At 37.4% G+C, this 20,518-nt stretch overlaps 1 protein-coding gene and 1 non-coding gene across 2 annotated transcripts in view; both read right to left on the reverse strand.

The window, feature by feature from the left end:
• Positions 1-19,868, reverse strand: part of BLK (BLK proto-oncogene, Src family tyrosine kinase) — a 31,033-nt gene extending 11,165 nt beyond the window's left edge. Inside the window, exons 1-9 of the mRNA XM_032216091.1 lie at positions 19,718-19,868; positions 15,934-16,048; positions 10,395-10,546; positions 9,634-9,732; positions 7,778-7,881; positions 5,630-5,776; positions 5,165-5,317; positions 4,168-4,347; positions 2,924-3,000 (exon numbers count right to left, since the gene is read on the reverse strand). Coding sequence (XP_032071982.1) covers positions 2,924-3,000; positions 4,168-4,347; positions 5,165-5,317; positions 5,630-5,776; positions 7,778-7,881; positions 9,634-9,732; positions 10,395-10,546; positions 15,934-16,048; positions 19,718-19,755 — 1,065 coding nt within the window. The 5' untranslated portion in view covers positions 19,756-19,868. The remainder of the gene's footprint in view (positions 1-2,923; positions 3,001-4,167; positions 4,348-5,164; positions 5,318-5,629; positions 5,777-7,777; positions 7,882-9,633; positions 9,733-10,394; positions 10,547-15,933; positions 16,049-19,717) is intronic.
• On the reverse strand, positions 10,159-10,277 carry LOC116508544. The gene has a single exon (XR_004255361.1). It is a non-coding gene; the product is annotated as a U5 spliceosomal RNA (small nuclear RNA).
• Positions 19,869-20,518: the final 650 nt, after the last annotated feature.

Consider the following 20,518-nt stretch of genomic DNA (forward strand, 5'->3'; position numbering starts at 1 on the left):
TTTTGCTCTTGCTAAACCAGGCATCTTATTGAAAAGGACTGAAGTGATTTTCCTACCGTTTTAGCAACTAAGATGCAATCCCAGCTCTTCTGCCAGCAAACAGAGCTGTATAGCTCTGATGTTCTACTCACCCTTGTGGCTTTACATACATACATACATACATACATACATACATACATACATACATACATACATACATACATACATACATACATTAAACTAAAGGGACACTACATTTTTTATTCAATGTTAGGGGTTTCTTTTTCACACAGTTTCAAAAAGGATATGAAAACATATTTTCCACAATTTTGTCAAATGCTTAAGTTGATTTGCTTTTCGTTCAAATGCTGCTCACCTCAGTGGAAAATGGGGCGCCCAGAAGTGTGTTATTTCCTGTCCTGATCTCAGTGAGATAAAGGCTGCAGTCTGGTTTCCTCTCAGTGTACTAGTGAGGCTGACCACAGGACCAAGTGCACATTGATAGCCGCCTAATTTTAACTTTTGCTTGGAAATAAGGGGTAATCGCTGGGTGTGCCTGGGGCCCATTTACACAAATAACACTGTTGTGATGACATTTGCTATTAGATGTACATTTGGCGGTCAGTTGCTGCTCGTATGTGCGGCATTCATGATGCAGGTAAACAATTTGAGATAAACTGACATTTCAATGCATATGTGCTTTATATTTCATAGAAAGAACTCAAAAATATTTTATGGGCTCCTTCTACATTCAGTCTTTACTTCAACATTGTCAGGTGATCTCTCAATGACCATTTGGTGAGTGTCATGGTAGGGTAGGCAGAGTCACCTTAATGCAATACAAATAATACAATAGTAGAGTTGGAAGGGACCTTGGAGGTCTTCTTGTCCAACCCCCTACCTAGGCAGGAAACCCTATATCGTTTAAGACAAATGGCTATCCAACATCTTCTTAAAAATTTCCAGTGTTGGGGCTTTCACAACTTCTGGAGGCAAGCTGTTCCACTGATTAATTGTTCTAACTGTCAGGAAATTTCTCCTCAGTTCTAAGTTGCTTCTCTCCTTGATTAGTTTCCACCCATTGCTTCTTGTTCTACCCTCAGGTGCTTTGGAGAATAGTTTGACTCCCTCTTCTTTGTGGCAACCCCTGAGATATTGGAACACTGCTATCATGTCTCCCCTAGTCCTTCTTTTCATTAAACTAGACATACCCAGTTCCTGCAACCGTTCTTCATAGGCTTTAGTCTCCAGTCCGCTAATCATCTTTGTTGCTCTTCTCTGCTCTCTTTTTAGAGTCGCCACATCTTTTTTACATCGTCGTGACCAAAACTGAATGCAGGATTCCAAGTGTGGCCTTACCAAAGCATTATAAAATGGTATTAACACTTCACGTGATCTGGATTCTGTCCCTCTGTTTATGTAGCCTAGAACTGTGTTGGCTTTTTTGGCAGCTGCTGCATATTGCTGGCTCATATTTAAATGGCTGTCCACTAGGACTCCAAGTTACTACTATTGAGGAAGGTACCACCCAAACTGTACCTGTGCTGTACCACCTATACTGTACCCTTATCGAGGAGATGGGTGGCATGTAAATTTAATACATAAAATTGAGTCTGAATCTTCAAATATGATGCAATAGCCAAGAAACCTCTATTTTGGGCTCACAGACATGTTCCTTAAGAGATTATCCACTGGAATTTACCTCTCAGGATCAGGAAAATAGCTTCTCTGTGTCTCTTTTTATTATTTCTGCTGTTCCTTTTGTTTTTTTAGTGATTTTTTTTTAGTGATTTTATTAATATTTATAGGCCTCCCTTTTCCCTGAGGGGACTCAGGGCGGCTTACATAAAATGGGGAAGGGAGGGTACAGACAATAGACACAAAATAGTACATAAAGGTAAAATAGTAAACAACATTCATTCATCATTCGGGTGGGGACAGATTATCTTTATCCCCAGGCCTGACGGGCTAGCCAGGTCTTAAGGGCTGTGCGGAAGGTCTGGACGGTGGTGAGGGTACGAATCTCCACGGGGAGATCGTTCCAAAGGGTCAAATTTTTCTTTTGTCTCTTATGTGTCCCCTTCAACACATTGTTTTTTCCTTTGTCCTCCTCCACTACTCCTTCACATTCTCTCATTTTAACTCTCTTGGCAACTCCTTCCATTTCTTTTTTTTACCACCTAATCTATATGTCAATCACTTCTGCTTTGGATTTTCCCCCACTTGCATCTAATTATATCAGAAACATCCCATCGCATCATCTTTACTTTTTCATGTCCTCAAGGTGTTGCAATCAACTTGTCTTCAGCTCTTCCATGAGATGCCCTTAAATTCTTTCTAATTGTCTCAGTGTTTTCTCCTTAAGCCAAGAGCAACTTGTGGTGGTTTCAAGTTATGTCAAATCTGACATGCTTTGCTGTCCATCATGTTGACAGTCTAGGGCCGTGATGGCATGCGAGGGATGTGCATGCGCATGCATGGGGTGGTGGTGCTGGAAGACCTCCTGCACCAACCTGGAAGCCAAAATGGGGTGTGGGGGTACTATGCTAAGCCCAAAAATGCAATGCAAGTGCCCCCCTGTGCATGTCCCCTACGCCCCATGCATGCCTGCATGCGTCTCCCGCATGCACTCCACCCTCATGCATGTGCAGCAGAGACCCAATGACCAGCTGACTGGCATGAGGCGCATGTGTACGTGCGGTGGAGCTGTGCTGGTGTGCTGGCTGGTGTGCCCACAGAGAGGCTCTGCATGCCACCTGTGCTATAGGTTCGCCATCAGGGGTATAGGGGATCAATCTAGTGCCTTGTACCATTTCAGATCTTTGCTCACCTGCTTCCTTCCCATCCATTCCTAAATACTTTCCTCTCCTCTGCTTCTCTTTTCCTGCTCCATAACCTGAGAAAATATCAAGACCTTGTACCCTTAGAATATTAAATAGTTTACCTGAGCAGAGAAATCTATTAGTTTTGCAAGAGACAGATTCCTCCCTTCATTGGTGTTGAAGAAATCAAGCAGGCTTCCTGTCCAAAAATAAAGAACAGCAATAAAAATATAAGGATATTTTTGGTTGAAATAAATATTCATAAAGCTGGATGTGATAATACTGTATTGGTTAAATCAGTTTTCATTTGTTATTTGGGTTCAGTTTTAGACTGTGATTCTTGCCAACGGATGAGAATCATACCACTTAATTAGCAATTTTTTTAAAAAAATAATAATCAGATTTTAAGTGATTTTGTAATGGTTGCATTATTATATTACTAGATTAGGAATCTTCAATAAAAACTTATGTATATATGCAAATAGATTTACTATCAGTGTAGCCGGCCTGTGGCAGACCCTTGGATTAGCTACAGCAATTATATTGTCACCATTACTCTGTCCCTCCTTGAGAAATGGCTGGAGGAGAAAAAAAAAGACAAAAGAAAAAGACTTCCCCCAAAATGGGGCTCTATTAAACAATAGAGTTTCTGTACCCAAAATATGAACAAAGGGTAAGGATGGAAGGATTACAGCCATGTTGTCTTTGGGGCAATTTGAATTTGAATTTGAATTGTTTATTTGTATGCCGCCCTTTTCCCTGGGGGGACTCAGGGCGGCTCAAAATCAAAAGGAAGGGGGGGGGACAGACTTTTACATATAAGACAGTACATGATTAAAACGCAACATTCATACCATTCGGGCGGGTTACAGTCTTTAGCCCCAGGCCTGACGGGATAGCCAGGTTCTAAGGGCTGTGCGGAAGGTCTGGAGGGTGGTGAGGGTACGAAGCTCCACAGGGAGATCGTTCCATTGGGTCGGGGCAACCACCGAGAAGGCTCTCCTCCGCATGGTGGCCAGTTGGCATTGGCCAGCGGATGGAATTCGCAGGAGGCCTAAACGATGAGATCTAATGGGTCGTGTGGAGGTGATTGGCAGTAGGCGGTCTCTCAAGTACCCAGATCCACTACCATGAAGGGCTTTATAGGTGCCCTTCCACTTTGCAACAATAGCATACAGACTTACTTCGATAGTTGCTTGAACCTGTGCTGACAGGGAAAATAGACTGCTCCAAATATTTGAGGCTCATTAAGCAAGTCACAAATGCTTGTGGGGAAAAACTGCCACTATAATCAGATTTGGCCTGCTTAGTTCATATCTATAGCACTGATAGAGGTCCATTAGAATGATTAACAAGATTTACTTACCATTGGCCATGTATTCTGTTACAATATAAATTGGCTGCTGGGTCACCACAGCATGCAATCGAACCAACTTGTTATGCTGAAGTCTCTTCATCAAGTTGGCCTCAGCCAAAAAGGCATCCGGGGCCATGCTGCCTTCTTTTAATGTCTTGACTGCAACCTTCACATTGTTCTTGTAGTAGCCTGCGAAAGGGGTGTGCGGAAATTAATGACTATCAGGTAAAACATAACTAGGTTTATGGGCAAATGTTGGCTCTCAAACCTAAAATCAGCAACCCCCAGAACATTCCAAGTCTGTCCAAGCCACCTCTTGGGAGCAAACTACTGAATAAGAATGTCAAAGTTTCCATCAAGCTTTCATAGGAAATGAAAGAAAAACTGGAGAAGAGAGAGGTCTTTTTAAACCATGGAATCATAAACTCCCCCAAACAAGGGGAGACCCTGTTGACCAAATTTTCCTCATTAAGAACTTTTTTTTTTAAAAAAGTACTGTTATAGCAAGATTTTGGAACCGAGGTTGTGACCATTTATCAGGCCAGACTGTTTATTATATTATATTTTAGATATATTATTTTAACATATCTATTATGACTGGCTGTGGCTGATCAGGATTTTTCCCGCCAACTGCTGTCTGATTCTTTTTTCTTTAACTAAAAATACCAAGAATTGAAACAAGACCCTTATTTTATTTGCTTGTTAGATTTATATCAAGAAATTCAATAATATCATAATTTTGCTGTTTTTGTAAGCATATAAAATTGAAACCAAATGGAAATCTAAGATTTCCATACAGTACATTACTTCCTCTTCACATTGCCATAGCCTTCAACTGAAAGCAAGAGCTCATATATGGAGTGGACAGTAACCAAACATTTTTCTTTCTCTTTTAATTAGATATTTTTGAGAAAGAGTAGAAGTAAAAGGAGTAGGAACAAAACACCTATGAGTAAATAAAGGATTTCATAAAGTCATGGAGGTTAGAGTATCAGTCTTAACTTACCCATCCACACATCACCAAACTGGCCTGCTCCCAGTTTCTTGATGAGTTTTATAGTGTCTCGTGGGATTTCCCATTCATCAGCAGCCCAGGGTACTTGTGGAGTCAGAGACTTGCATGGATATCTTAGCCTCTGACACAAACCATTATCTTTAGCTGTGCAGGATGACACAAAGAGGAAGTAGGACAAACCAAAGGTAATTTTTCAGAGAATGAGATAACAAAAATCAGTTGGACAGTTCCCTATAGTTTTCAGATTGGAAAAAATCATTTCTGTCCCCAAATTAAGGAAGAAGAGAAATTTCAGATCCCTTTCCTGACTTTAGACAATCTGAACTGATGTGTTGCAAACACTTGTGTTGCTTAAGAACCCAGAGAACTTAAGCTAAATTGTTCTGTTTCTATGGGACATACTCTGTTTTACGTCTTATTAATTATGAATCTGAAAGGTTTCAGAAGTATTCTTACTGGAATAATGCTTGACAAGCTCCTGCAAAGAAGAAAATATAGTCCTGGGGCAGATGTAGTATCCACCTTGGTCCATAGTGGAGATTTTGTAATGCTTAACAATATCCCCTTGAGAGAAGATGTCTCTAACAGAAAGTGAAAATGCACCTGGAACAAGAAAAAAAGGGAGGATTATTTATTAGTACTTAAATTGTGCCATCAGAAGGAACAGTCTATTGTAGATGGAGCCATTCCATCCAACATGCACCTCCTAGGGGAGCAAATCTCAGAATTCACAGTACTTGCAGCATTCTGGGAAGTGAAGTGTCAACTTGTCTGAAGGGTGCCAGACTGGAGAAAAGTACTTTTGAATTTTTAGCAACATCCCAATATAGGATCTGATTTCATGTGACTAGGGACAAAGCACTGAACAATGAAAAAGAGACCAGATATCTGCTAACTTCTTCTGAAGCCTGATTCCTCTGTACAACACACCCAAATATGTGTGTACCTCCTCTTTTGTGTCACTACTTGTCTGGGATGGATAGAGGCAAAGAATCCTCTACTCCTGACTATTTCCATTTTGTCTCTCTTTGCAAAGCAACATATTCTATGGTCAATCAAACAATCAATCAGAATAGAGCTGGAAGGGACCTTGGAGGTCTTCTAGTCCAAACCCCTGCTCAAACAGGAGACTTTATACCATTTCAGACAAGTGACTATCCAATCTCTTCTTAAAATTATTCAGTGATGAAGCTGGTTAATTGTTCTCATTGTTAGGAAGTTTCTTCTTAGTTCAAGGTTGCTTCTCTTTTGATTAGTTTCTATCCATTGTTTCTTGTCCTGCGTGCTGGTACTTTGGAAAATAAGTTGACCATCTCTTTTATGTGGCAGCCCCTCAAATATTGGAATACTGGTATTATGTCCTCCCTAGTCCTTCTTTTCTTTAGACTACTAAACCCAAATCCTGCAAGTGAGTTTTGAAGTGAGCCTTGAAGTTGTGGGAAGAGATTAACCATGGTAAGCCAAAATCAGGCAGATCGTGAGGTAAGCTGAGGCTTACAAAAGCTTATGCCACTTAATAAAATGTATAAGTTGATAAAGAGGCCAATTTGAATGTGCATTCCCCCTCCCTACATTTATCCTAAAGAGAACTAGGTATAATCAAGTCTGAGATGCTTCTCAAATTCCATTCCTGCTTTGGGCTGAGATTTCTTTTATCTGACTGGTGCCTGGACTTTCCCCTTCTTCCTCAAGGTTATTTTCGCAGCCCATTACTGTATATAATTTCTATAGTGCCCACATCAAGAGTTTGGGGGCAGATCTCTCTCCCTCCTCCTGCCATCCCACCAATACTGTATGGAAGAAAGGAGGAGAAACATAACAGAATGTCCATCATTCCTAATCTTTATAGATGGTCCTGAATGACACTATGATGGAATGCATCAAAACCACTAAGAAATCGGAGAAAGCTAAGACAGTTGCATCATGCATGATCTGGTCTACCACAAGTCACCATCAAGCCTGTTCAATGCTGTTTCTGTATTATTTTCCTGAACTAAAAAGGATTTAGATAATTTTTTCCATAGCCATCTGGACCCACTGCCAAACCTTCTTTTCAACAACCTTCCTTAGAAAGAAAAGATTGAAATTGGGTGAAAATTATTTAGAACTCTTGGGTTCAGTGACAACATCTTGAGGATGAATGTATCATCACCTTAAAAAAAGGTGGGACCACTGACTCTGGCCTATTACTGTATATACCCAATCAAATGTCATCTGCTGGCTGGTGGGAGAAGCAAAATTGAATAAACAGTTGCTTGGGTTTCTGTGTCCAAATCTTCAAGAAATCTTCAAGATTCAAACTCAACCCAGCTAATCACACAAGGTCTTGGTCCAGTTATCTCAACAGGACTTGACAAGTCACAATCTCTAATTCTGGTTAAATCCGAGTGGCTTTAGAATAATTCTCATAAAAGCTCTGCAGATGATCTTGCCACCTATCCTTCCCCAGTCATCTTTAAACAAATGCTAGACTGCTATCCGTGGAGAAATTCCAAATGAAAAAACAAACAAACATATTTTTGTTGTTTTTATTACCATGACAAAATCCCTAATCTGAGCAACTCATGCAAGTTTTACCTTTAAAACAATTCTACAACTTCTTACCTGGAACACTTTCGCTTTCCCTTATCAAAAATGAGCCTATATTGTTGTCAGGCATCATTAATAAACGTTCAGCATCTTTTCTGTTAAGTCTTTTAAAAAACCATCTGAAAAACAAAGAGCAAGCTTTTTATACAATGATTCCAACTACAGCAGGTTTTCCCCAGTCTTGGCAATTTCAAACTTGGCTGGGGAATATTGAGAATTGACATTCACACATCTTAAGAGTGTCAAGTGTGAAAAACATTGAGTTTAATCAATGGTTTTTTTCCCCAAAAATCTTGGAAATCCAGAAAATTGCAAATTATAATTGTTTTCCTCTTACTTTTCACTAAGTTTTGTAGTGAATTCAGAAGTTCAAAAATGTTATTTAATGGTATGTAATCTTAACAATTTATTTGTAAATATGTTTTGTGTTGAAATGTTTAAACTTAATAGACAATTGCACTGGTTTGTTTAGAGGAATCTATTAAATCAGAGGTGGTATTCAGCAGGTTCTGACCTATTCTGGAGAACCGGTAGTGGAAATTTTGAATAGTTTGGAAAAGCGGAAAATACCACCTCTTACTGGCCCCACCCCCATATATTCTCTGCCTCCTGAGTCTCATCTGATCGGCAGGAAATGGGAATTTTGCAGTAACCTTCCATTGGAGTGGGGAGGGAATGGAGATTTTATAGTATCCTTCCCCTGCCACGCCCACCAAGCAACATTCATCAAGCCATTCCACACCCAACAAGCCATGCCCACAGAACTGGTAGTAAATTTTTTTGAATCCCACCACTGTATGAAATGTCTTCTGAAAATGCTCTATTTTTTTAATTAACAGCTTCCTCCTTGCTTTCATTTTTTATTTCACTTTTGCTTCCCTGTGTTTGTCCTTTAAATTTGTAGTTGTACAGTCCACACACATGTTTCTGGGATAAGCTGTATTAAGCTAAGTGAAGATGCATACAGTAAATATGCATACGATTGCTTTTGTTAACTGGTCCCTGTCCCTTATAGGGTCAACTACATTCCTGAATCAGCCATTAAAACACAGAGCTTGTGGGTGAAACTTTATTTTCTTCCTTGCCAACAGACCAGTTCATCTTATCACTTTCTTCTGTTAGTTTTTTGCGATGTCAACTTTGGGAAGAACCTCAAATGAAGCTAATGAGCATAACAATATTCATTATCATCATTGCAAGGAAACAAACCAGTACAAAACTATTGATTAAGGGGACTAAAATAAGAAATATTAGATTACATTCAGTAATTAAAAAATAAATATGGGGCCTTATAAAAGAAGACTTGAATAATAATTATTTCATTTATTTGCACAACAATTTAACTAACTCCATGGGAAACTGTCCAGGAAATGGAGCATCCTGACAGTGGAGGCCTACCAGTTGACCTCAGTCTAACCTGGTGGGTCTCCTGCCAACAATATGGCTTCTTGCCTTGATCAATGCTTCTTTCTTATCACTTCTATCCATCATTCCTGTTCTCCAAGGTGGGCACTGCTTCTGACATACCCTAGACTAGAGTCATGGGAACAGCAAAAAGTCAATATCTTCTGAGGGGTTGGGACTGCCTGAAGAAGAGAAGGAGGATGGGACTCATGATAAGGACTGGGTCACCTCATCAGAAGGACCCCTCTGCTGGCCAAGGAATGGGAAAGAGAGTGAACAGAAGATGCATACACACAAACATATATGCATATAGACATGTACACATGGACCTCATAATTGCTTGTGTAAATATCATGATGGCAAGAAACAGGCTTAGATATCACCTAGAATTTCCACAAGATATCAGAGATAAGTCCTTTGCATGCATCACAAAAATATCAAGAGCTCTCCGACTTTCTCATACTTACTCTTCTTCTTCCAGGCTATTGATGGTGACTACGAAATTGCTAGGAATGTAGCCCTGCTTTCCAGTAGTAAGGGATTTTGCTAACCACCACTCCCCTTCACTGTGAACAAAATACATGAATGAATGAATGAATAATAAATTAGACTGAATAAAGAATTAAGCTCCTTTTAATCCACTTTAAACAGGATACATTACATATGGGACAGAGGCCTTATTATAGGACAGAGGCCTGCAAGTGGCATTATGATTATTATGGCTGACTAGCACTGGGAGGAATGGACAGTTTCCTGAAATCTCTTCTGAACATTTCCTGAGCGGCAATAGAAATAGCACTTAGACTTATATACTGCTTCACAGTGCTTTACAACCGTCTTTAAGTGGTTTACGGAATCAGTATATTGTCCCCAACAATCTGGGCTCTCATTTTATTGACCTCAGAAGGATGGAAGGCTGAGTGAACCTTGAGCCAGTGAGAATCAAAATGCTGGCAGTCAGCAGAATTAACCTACAATACTGCTTTTTAACCACTGCACCACTATGGCTCTGGCCTCAAAAAATTAGTAAAAGACTCGTAAATGTTCCTCTCCAAGGAAATCTTTAGTGAAAGGTGAAAGATTTATACAATCTGATGAGAAACCACAGTATATTCCAGGTCAAATGCAGATGAACAAAGAAGTATTTGAGAAATATTTTTCTGCAACGGAGGACAAAAGAAATATTGGGGCATGATGAAATCAGTCAAAAGCTGAAAAGTGTACCCACCTGCATAAGACTTCAAATTTCTCTCCTACAGTCAAAGGCAGATCTCGATCACTCATAGACACGAAAGCATATTGTGCTATTACATATTTCTTGCCTATAGCATGCGACAAACAGAAACATTGATTCAGTCTAGAGTAAAATATAAATAATAACTGGGTGAATGGCTCAAAACTTAAATTAAATCAAGAAGGTTTTCAGATCGTATTCCTTATTAGACAAAGTCAGTGTGGGGCCTGAATGACCCAGGGATATAGTCTTTTAATAATAGTTGTCACTTAGCTGAAACCAGTCCTTATATAGCTAGTTTCAAGGAAATCCATTAGTGGTTTAATTCCTGTTTGCTTCCAGAGCAATTTACTATCATATTTTTAAGAAGCAATCAAAATTATTTACAACAATAATAATAATAAAATGAGTAATTACCCTACAATGTTTCTTTGCTGGGACCAGCAATAGCTAAGAAATATTAATTCTGGACAAGCTAATAAGATATTACCAGTCAGCAATCTTATAAGGAGGCATACTTGAGATCTTTTTAACAAACTGCTAGCTTATAGAAAGTCCATACAGAGAGTGGTAAGGACAACTGAGAAGATGATAGGAAGCTCACTTCCTGTTATTTAGGATACTGCTTATAAGCACTATATGCTTAGAGCTCAAAGCATTGTTAGAGACCCCCCCACACACACTTCACGCTCTGTTTCTGTTGCTCCCCTTTGGGAGAAGATTTCAAACTATTTCTAGCAGGACTACCAGATTCTGTAACAGCTTTGTTCCCTATGCCATCTGTCTGGTAAACTTACAAGATTCATTTTTCTTGCCATGTGTGTCTCGCCATGTACATTTATACATCTGAACTAAACTGTTGTTTGTCCGTGTCATATAATATATGTAAGCAGGGGTGGGTTTCAAAACTTTTTACTACCTATTTGGTGGGTGTGGCCCATTTTGTGGGTGTGGCTCAGTGGTCATATGACTGGGTGGGTATGGCCAATTCGACTTCACTCACTAGGTGTTGTCATGGATTGGGTAAAATGTGGTGAAGCTCACTTAATAATGCTCTTGCTTAGAAACCAAAATTTTGGGTGCAATTGTAGTCATAAGTCAAGGACTATCTCTGCCTTTCTCTCCATGGCAGTCTTGTCCTAGTAAACTCCTTTTCCTTTCTGGCAATTTTCCTCTCTGTTAGAGGCATCAAAATAATCCACACTATGTAAGGTTTCCTGCTGCAGCAGGGGGTTGGACTAGATGACCTCTAAGTAGACTTCTAGCCCTAAATTGCTGTGCTGTTTTCCTTCCTTCCTTCCTTCCTTCCTTCCTTCCTTCCTTCCTTCCTTCTTTTCTATTTCTTTCTTTCTCCCTTCCCTCTGTGGGAAGCAACCCCACCCCCCAATAATTGCTTTGCAAACCTGAGCAGCTTTTCAATTTAAAGCAGGACTCCAAAGTTTGCAGTTTTAAGACTTGTGGACTTCAACTTTTAAAAAAAGCTTCTGATGAATCTTCTGAGAGGAGAGCAGGTTCAGGGGCGTGGTCAAGCCATCATTTTTACTACAGGTCCTACCTGGTACGCCAGATTTTCACTACTTCTTCTGGTGTACCAGACCATAAAGGGAGGAACTCTCCTCTGTATGTAGGTGTATGCATATTCCAATGTGATCCTAGAGATCACAGAGCATGTGTGGTGTATATCTGTGGAGATTCTCAATCACCCAGGACATAGTTGTCTCAAAGGTTCTTTTTTTCTCAAAAGGCATCTGGATTTTCTTGGTTGTTTTTTTTCTTATGAAAATGTTTCACTTCTCATCCAAGAACATCAGAACTGAAGAAGCTTCTTAGATAAGAAGTGAAATGTTTTCAAAGGAAAAAACAAGAAAGTCCTGTTACCTTTTTAGGGGAAAAAACATATTTGGCATGTATGTACAGTATCTTCTCTGAAGATTTTGCATCACACTACAAATTATCACAGAGAAAGTGATTAGTTATATGTCTACTGGCCCCAGACTGTAGTCTGAAAAGAACAATTTGATGTGTTCAGCCCAGTTCCCCCTTCTCTCTGATTATTTTTCCTTCCTTCCTTCCTCTAATCATTTCTGAGAATATTCTATGTTAAGATTCTGCATCTTTTTCAATAATTATGATGAGAAGTTGAATGGTAGTAATCATAATCACTATCATAACATCATTGTATAAAAGACTGTCAAAGACAGAATGGATATTTAAGAATATTATCTAAATTTAGGAACAAGAAGAGCACAGAGGAAGGGGAGGAAATGGAGGCAAGGAGGGGAAGCCTTAGTCAGTCCTTTCAGAATATTTGGGTTTAGTTAGATCAGGACAGGAATGGGTATCCTATGACCTTCCAAATATTTCTCAACAGAAACTTCAACTTTTGCCATAATTGACTTTATTTGCTGGGACTGCTGGGTGTTGGAGGCCTACTGGCTACCAACCTCTGTAGTAAAATACAAAAACACTGAGAAACAATTAAGATGTGTGAGAGATTCCAATCGTATGGGGCAGCTACAAAGAAAGGCCTGAAGGATTCTGGGCAAATGATCATAACCTGAGATACAGTATACCAAGTTATAAAAGGTACAATGTAATCAGTGTAATGCTTGCTAAAATAGTTTTTCCCTATGCTTTTGCCTTCTCTGTGTTGGGGATTATTAAGATCATCTCATTTATGTTCCACTTTCTATTGTCGTATTCTTTGTCTTTATATTTATTAAGAATTTTACATAAAGTAAGAGACAAATTATAAAGAAGGAAGAAAGAAAGAAGGAAAGAAAGAAACAGAAACTAAATGTATGAAATATAATGAATTTTGATGTTCTCTTCTCTTCAACAAATAACTGCAGTCTTCTAATCCCTCCTCCTCTTGAATGAGTGAGTTATATTCTTATATTCATGTCATATTCTGACATGAGTTGAGAAACTGACAGCCACATCACCATAAGCATAACCTCTGTCTTTTTAGTTGTATCTGTTCAATACAAATTTGATCCCATTAAACTTGATTTCCCTCCCATCCCTGCTCTGTAATAAAAGAGAAAAAAAGTTTTTTATAATTTGAGCGCTTGCTGGTTAATTAATGGATGGTGAACAAGATATTTTTTTCTAAATATAGGCACTCATGAGACAGATACTAAATCTCACTGTCTGACCTTTTCAAATAAAAAAAACATTTGCAAGCTTCTCCTTTTCAATGCAAGGTCACATGTCTGGAACAATATATAGCTCTGTGAGAACAGCACTGGCTATTTCTTATTTTGGATTTAGGGACGGACTCAAGTCATTTTACAAGCCAAAATATTGAGTAGGAGAAGGAGGAAACTTTGATGTTAGGCTCACCAGTATTTAGCAAACAAAAGTAGAAGTATTCACATATTTCCCTATGAGAAGTTCATGATTACACTCTTTCTCACCTTAATCTATAGTACATGTTGCTAATATGTTTTAAACTTGTTGTCTGTTGGTTGTATATTCAGTTTCTCTAGAAAACCATTTATTAAACTTTTGCATCTTTCAAAAGCATATTTCTTAAGAAGCCAAATTCTGGAATTTTTTTCATCTTGGAGCAAATATCCATAACTCAAATGCATCGTTCTTAACTTTGTTTCTAATTCTGATTTATCTTTTTCATTTATTTATTTTTTATATTTTATTGTAAACCACCCAGAGTCATTTAATTGAGATAGGCAATGTAGAAGGGTATTGATATATTAAAAATAAAACTGTTCTTATTTCTCTCTTTTATTGAAATGATGCGTTATTTTATTCATGCAATTGTTGCTGACATCATTAAGCATCATCTGGTAAGACTCCCCAATAAATATTCAGAAACAAAGACATAAATCCTTTTTACCGTTACCAAGTTGGTCAGCAGAAGTGATGGATAAATTCTTGCCCTTTGAAAGTAATTAAAAGGAGAAGCCAAGCATTACTTAATTGCATTGAAATTGGATGTCAAGGATACATTTGTATATAATTCTATTACCAAATGTTGTCCTAGGAGCAAAATTCAGGCTGCTGAGAATTTGCTCATTTCAGTTAATAGGAGAAGCCATCTGTTTATCTGGAGAGATCAAACTGGACCCCTTTGGAGTTGGCTGAATTACAGTTTCCAGCATCCCACATTTCTGACCAGGTTAAGAGGAGCTGATGGAAGTTGATGTTTAACAACTACTGGAAGACTACAATTTATTCCCTCTTGAAATATTACATGTATACTGAAATTTAGCCAGGATCAGCAAACAACCATATCGAACAGAAACTTTTACGTTACTTACCAGTAATGAAGGATGGGAAGATCCAAGTAGACCTCAACTTACAACCAAAATTGGGGCTCAAATTTCTAAGCAAGACATTTGTTAAGTAAATTTTGCCCCAGTTTGTGACCTTTCTTGCCGCACTTGTTAAATGAATCACGGCAGTTGCTGAATTAGCAACATGGCTCTTAAGTGAATCTGGCTTCCCCACTGACTTTGCTGGTCAGAAAAGTGATCACATGATCCCAGGATACTGTAACTGTCATAAATAGGAGTCAGCTTCCAAGCATCTGGATTTTGATCAAGTGATCATAGGGATGCTGCAACAGTTACAAATGTAACACATAGTCCTAAGTCATATTTTTAACATTTAACATATTGTTGTAACTTATGTTTCTTGACGAATGTATCTTTTCATATCTTTTTATGTCTATGTACACTGAGAGCATATGCACCAAAGACAAGTTCCTTGTGTGTTCAATCACACTTGGCCAATAATGAATTCTATTCTGTTCTGTTCTGTTCTGTTCTGTCCTGTCCTGTTGTAACTTAGAATGGCCACTAAATAAAGTGTTAGAAGTTGAGGACTACCAGTATTATTAAAATTAATGCATTAGCCTTAGCCATCTAGTCAGTGGTGAGGGAAGACAGGTATATCTGGACATATTATCTCTGCATTTCAGATCTTCCTGGCTACTATTTCTTTTAATTCCAGGGTGGTTCAGAAATAACATTTTAATCAACTTTGTGGACACACATTTTTACCATCATAGTGTGACACTGATATCCTGATTTTTGCATACTGTGTTGAAACTGTGAGTCCAGTTACTGTATTTTGGATACCAACTAAAACTGAAGGAACAGTAATAAAAAAATAGATAAAATTAAAAATTTGGCTGCTGCTGATTACTATTGGACAGAGGCTAATTTCTTTCCTGCCTCTAGGGCATCCTGGAGCCACCTGCTTGATTAATACGATCGAGCTGCTGGATTAGATGGAACTTTGAGCCAGCCCAGCAGGTACTATGCCTGAAATGAAGGTTAAATGTTAGCTGAATAATTGAGAAGTATAATGAGAAATCTTTCTACAGGAAACGAGGTGAAATGGACGGAGCTGATGGGTGGAGATTAAGGTTGATAGTCAGACGGAGAATTCTTTTATTTTAAACTGGACTCAGCCTCTCAAACATATGCATCTGATTGCTAGAATACCTTGCCTGGGTGCAGAATTTTAGTTCGTAAATTACTCTTTCTTGACGATTAAAACTTACCGGTGGTGCAGGTGGTGGAACTTTCCTTTTCATGGATTTCTGAGGTTTCTGTCTATATAGAGAATTATTCCTTTCTTTCCTGATTTTCCTGCTTTCACATAGTCCCATCCTGTCTCTGAAAAAAATGCAAGTAGGACATGTGGTTTCATGTCAACTCAAATGGGATCATTTCATGGATGCCTTTGGTTATGCTTATAGTGTGAGTATTCTTCAGGACTGGATTGTCCCCCAATATTTTAAACATGGGTTAGATGATAAGACACTATTAATTTAGTAATACTATTTTAGTCCTGCATAAAAGCGGCACAAAATAATCCCTGTTGAGTTTGCAGCTCTTTAGTTAAGTTTGAGGAATGATTGGAAGATGTTCATGTATCAGTTTTCTTTGGACAGTCTAGTTAAAGGTTATGAACCTAGGTGAGCTGTGGTATAATGACAGCAACAATATGACAACGGCCATTCATAACCTGCTTTTTAATAAAAATATTGCCAGACTAATTCATATCACAAATTTGATGAAATAAAAAGGATAATTATTTTAAAGGTGCTGTGTTTGTCAGCTGAAGAGCTGGCAGCCTGCGTTGGAGAACTAGAACTTCATGCAAAGGAATGAGCTCCCATTACTTGCCCTAGCTCCTGCCCACCTAGCAGTTCGAAAACATGAAAATGCAAGTAGATGAATAGGTACCACTTCGGTGGGAAGGTAATGGCATTCCATGCATCTTTGGCATATGGCCATGCTGGCCACATGACCACGGAAATTGTCTTCAGACAATGCTGGCTTCCTCAGTCAAGAAATAGAGATGAGCAACATGCCCTAGAACTGGACACAACTGACAGGGAAATCTTTACCTTCTTTTAAAACTTTGTTTTAGTTACTGAACACATGCACATTTGTTTGTATTCAAATGTGTTCTTTTTCAGCTGACGGAGAAGATTCTAAAATGTCAGTGCTTTAGATTTAAACACAGTGAATGTTCCGATCTTGCTCTTTCTTATACTTTTCTTATACTGCTAATTATGAAATGTAGAGAAATGGGATCGAGCTCATTACATATTACCTACTAACATCCAGATACTGTTCAAGTTCATTATACAAATTTTAAATGATTAATTCAATTTAATAACATAAATTATTAATTTAATGATTTATATGAATAAAACTAACTAAAACAATTCACTACATTTATATTGTGTTTAATAACTAAGCATGGAACAGAAATACAGAAATACCAATTAATTTGGACTGATACAAAGAGAAATAATTTTAAAGGAAAAAAAATTGATGGAAAGGACAATTTACACTGTATCTTTTGCCCCAGGAAATGAGATTCTCCCATGAATGAATCTCATGAGAGAATATTCTTATATCTGAAATATTAAGAGATTTTAAGATTATTATTTCTTAATTTTCATCACTTGATCTTTATCATGAATATAAACATTGAATTCTTTTCTATTTTGAGACAAATGGCTTTATGTTTCTTCCATGCTAGTTTATATGGTAATAGTTACAAACTTCCATTTCTTTCACATTTTTATCATTTTATAAATAATTGAAAATATTACCAACACTTTATAATCTTTTAATGTTTTGATAAAGCAAAACAAAAAATTACAAAAAAGATCAATATTATTTCCACATTACTTTGTTTTTTCTGGGCCTGCAAAACTATATCCTTTATGATATCTCTATGGTCTCATTTTAACCACCATAAATTATCTGAGTAATATTGATCAACAGAGTCCTTTCACTGCTTATAACCTTAAACAAAAATCAATTAGAAGTTTATATTATTTTATGTATATTTCTCCTAGTCCACTAAATTGGATATGCAATTTTGAACAGTGTGCACATTTCTGCCATAATTTCTTCTCAGATAAATGCACTGTTTTGTGCTACTTTCCTAGTAATCCATAATATTGTGTATACATTTTGTCTAAGAACCATTATTTGGAACCATCTCAGAGCAGAAGACCAATTTTCAAAAAAAGATGCCAAGATTTGATTCATAAACTGATTTGAGTCTGTGAAAGTAGTTTTTGTGGAAATATGAATTTAGCAAATTTGTGTTTTTCCTAACAAGCAGCATTACCTCAGGACTGAGTCCAAGAGCATTCAGTATGATTCCTCCCCTTACATGGTCTAGCATTACCCATCACAGCCATTGCTGACTATCAACAGCTGTTGATATTCTGCTCAATTGTTTATGTCCACTTTGGATCAACCCATCCCTATTTAGAAAATTTATAAAGGAAAATGGATGCATCTATTATTTTTCCTTCAAGCAAAGACAAAAAAGCATCTTGTGCAAACTCAACAAATCTAAAAGATCAACAATAAGTGCCTCACAAATGTAATCAAGCCCAATCAATTCATAGGGACTTAATTATGGATAAATACTTAGCTTTGACTACAATTTTGGCATTGATATTTATATTAGCAATTTTCAAGGATCTGGAAAAAGGGGAATGATGTGGTCTAACACTCAGGTGAATTTAGAAGGGTGAATGTCTCAACATTTCTCTAGTCATCCAAGAATCAAAAGTAACCAGCCACAACTACGCCTACAAAATTGGATTAAATTCTGCTCTTAATTCTGTAGCCCTTCTCTCCCTGTGTTTTTAAGACATCCAAGGAACAAAAGAGTATCATTTCTTCAGCATTCAGTGCAAAACTTCTGCAACTTCAGTAAAAAAAAAATGACAAGCAAATTAATGAAGTTTTCAATACAAGAACAATAAAAATGGTAAATGTTATTCAGTATATTGTCTGTCATATCATATCATCATGACAAGCATCCCATAAAGTTTAATATTGACAAATTTAACCCCAGGACATTAAAATATCACAAATCACCCACAAATAAAATTCAAATAAGTATATTTTAAACTTCAACGTTTAAATCACCAATGAAAATTTAAATATGTCATTGATTTCATTTTTGTTAGGCAATTTTAAGTTCTTCAGAACCATCCACCATGGTAATGAACCATCTTTTCATTTCTTTTCCCCCCCTGTAAATAATGCAATATTGCATTCAATAAAGATCAAGCAAAATATCCAAAATTTGATGAATTTTTGGATTCAGACCAAAATGCCAGAGAAATTTTACACTTAAAGAAAAACTTGCGTGGGTGCACCTTTGTATATAAAATGCATTAAGCAGTTGCTGGCAATCATATTTGTGTGACCATTTTAAAATGTATTTATTTACTTATTTATTTATTAAAATTATATGCCACCTTTCTCACTCTGCAAAGCAGCAAATTGAAAATAAGTAACTGGGGTTTGTGATAATCGCCAAATTTGCCTGTGACTGCCAACAATTTTGAGGAATAATCATTCATCTGTTATTACATGGAGACTGTATATTATTCAATATTATCTATATATTTATCCTGAATATCTTCATAACATTAGCAGTCTCTAATATACTTAGGACAACCTTTCACATGACTGCATACTTACAAAATACCAAAAGAAAGCGAAAATGGATGAAAATTGAGAATGCTGAATCATGTTGAACAAGAGGAGCATTGGACACATGTGGTTGCTCAAAATTATATTTTCTCATTATGGTTAACACCTATTAAAACTATTCCCACTTTACAGGTGGAAAATTAAATTTAAGCGAACGGCTTATGCTTAGCCCCTGGGCTGGTCTCTGAACACTAAATCAAGAGCTGAAATGACTCTTCTGTCCAATGTTCAGTCCTATGGATCACATTCAATGCCCTCAAATACAGTCCCAATTGGTTAATATTTAATTCAGTTTCTCACCTTAGAGTTCCTTGTGTGTGGCTCAAAACATTTCTCATGAAATTCCAGAAATCCTCCAAAAACAAAAAACAAACCAGGTCTTTTTTTAATGGTCTGCTTGATAAGAATGCATGCAACTAGAGAAATGCTCTAATAAAGTAACTCCGCTTTGTCAGTTGACTTCTGTTAGTGGTTTCCTGCCAACAACATCAGAATAACAAAGTGGGACAGGGTTGCTGCTGTCTAAAGCCTTAAGACCAGCAAACCAACTAAATAGCATATTTTGAGCTAATCTTAGACTTGTGGCTACTTCAATGGAAAATAAAACGTCCCCAGGAAGAAACCCGAGAGGACTAGAATGAGTTGGTGTTTTTTTGTTTACAAGCCAAATTCTATTTTTTAAAATGTGTTTATTTACCTTTTTCGTCAGTTCCCCTAACAGCTATTATTTTTTTCTTCACGGATAGCATGCAAGAAATCATTTTTGTTTGAGTTCCTGCATTTATGAAAGAAATTACATTGTGGTAAAATATAATAAATAGACAAACAAAAGAAGTTTCACCCATAAGGTGAAGTATACTTAGGTCTCAAAAAATGAAAGAAGTAAATTCCATTTTGTAATAAAATTTCTAACGAAGTCTTAACAGTTGGATATTCCAACTGAAGTATCATGCCCCAATGTTTTTATGTGTACCTTGCCCCATTGGTCTCATCCTGATATGCTAGACTACAACTCTTTTTTTTTCTTGGACACTCCCAGGAAATGTTAGGGGATGTAGTCAAAGACATTTGAAGTTTACCACAATTAGGGAAGTAGGGCGG

This window comes from Thamnophis elegans, chromosome 4 (assembly GCF_009769535.1).
Source record: "Thamnophis elegans isolate rThaEle1 chromosome 4, rThaEle1.pri, whole genome shotgun sequence".
Lineage (NCBI taxonomy): Eukaryota > Metazoa > Chordata > Lepidosauria > Squamata > Colubridae > Thamnophis > Thamnophis elegans.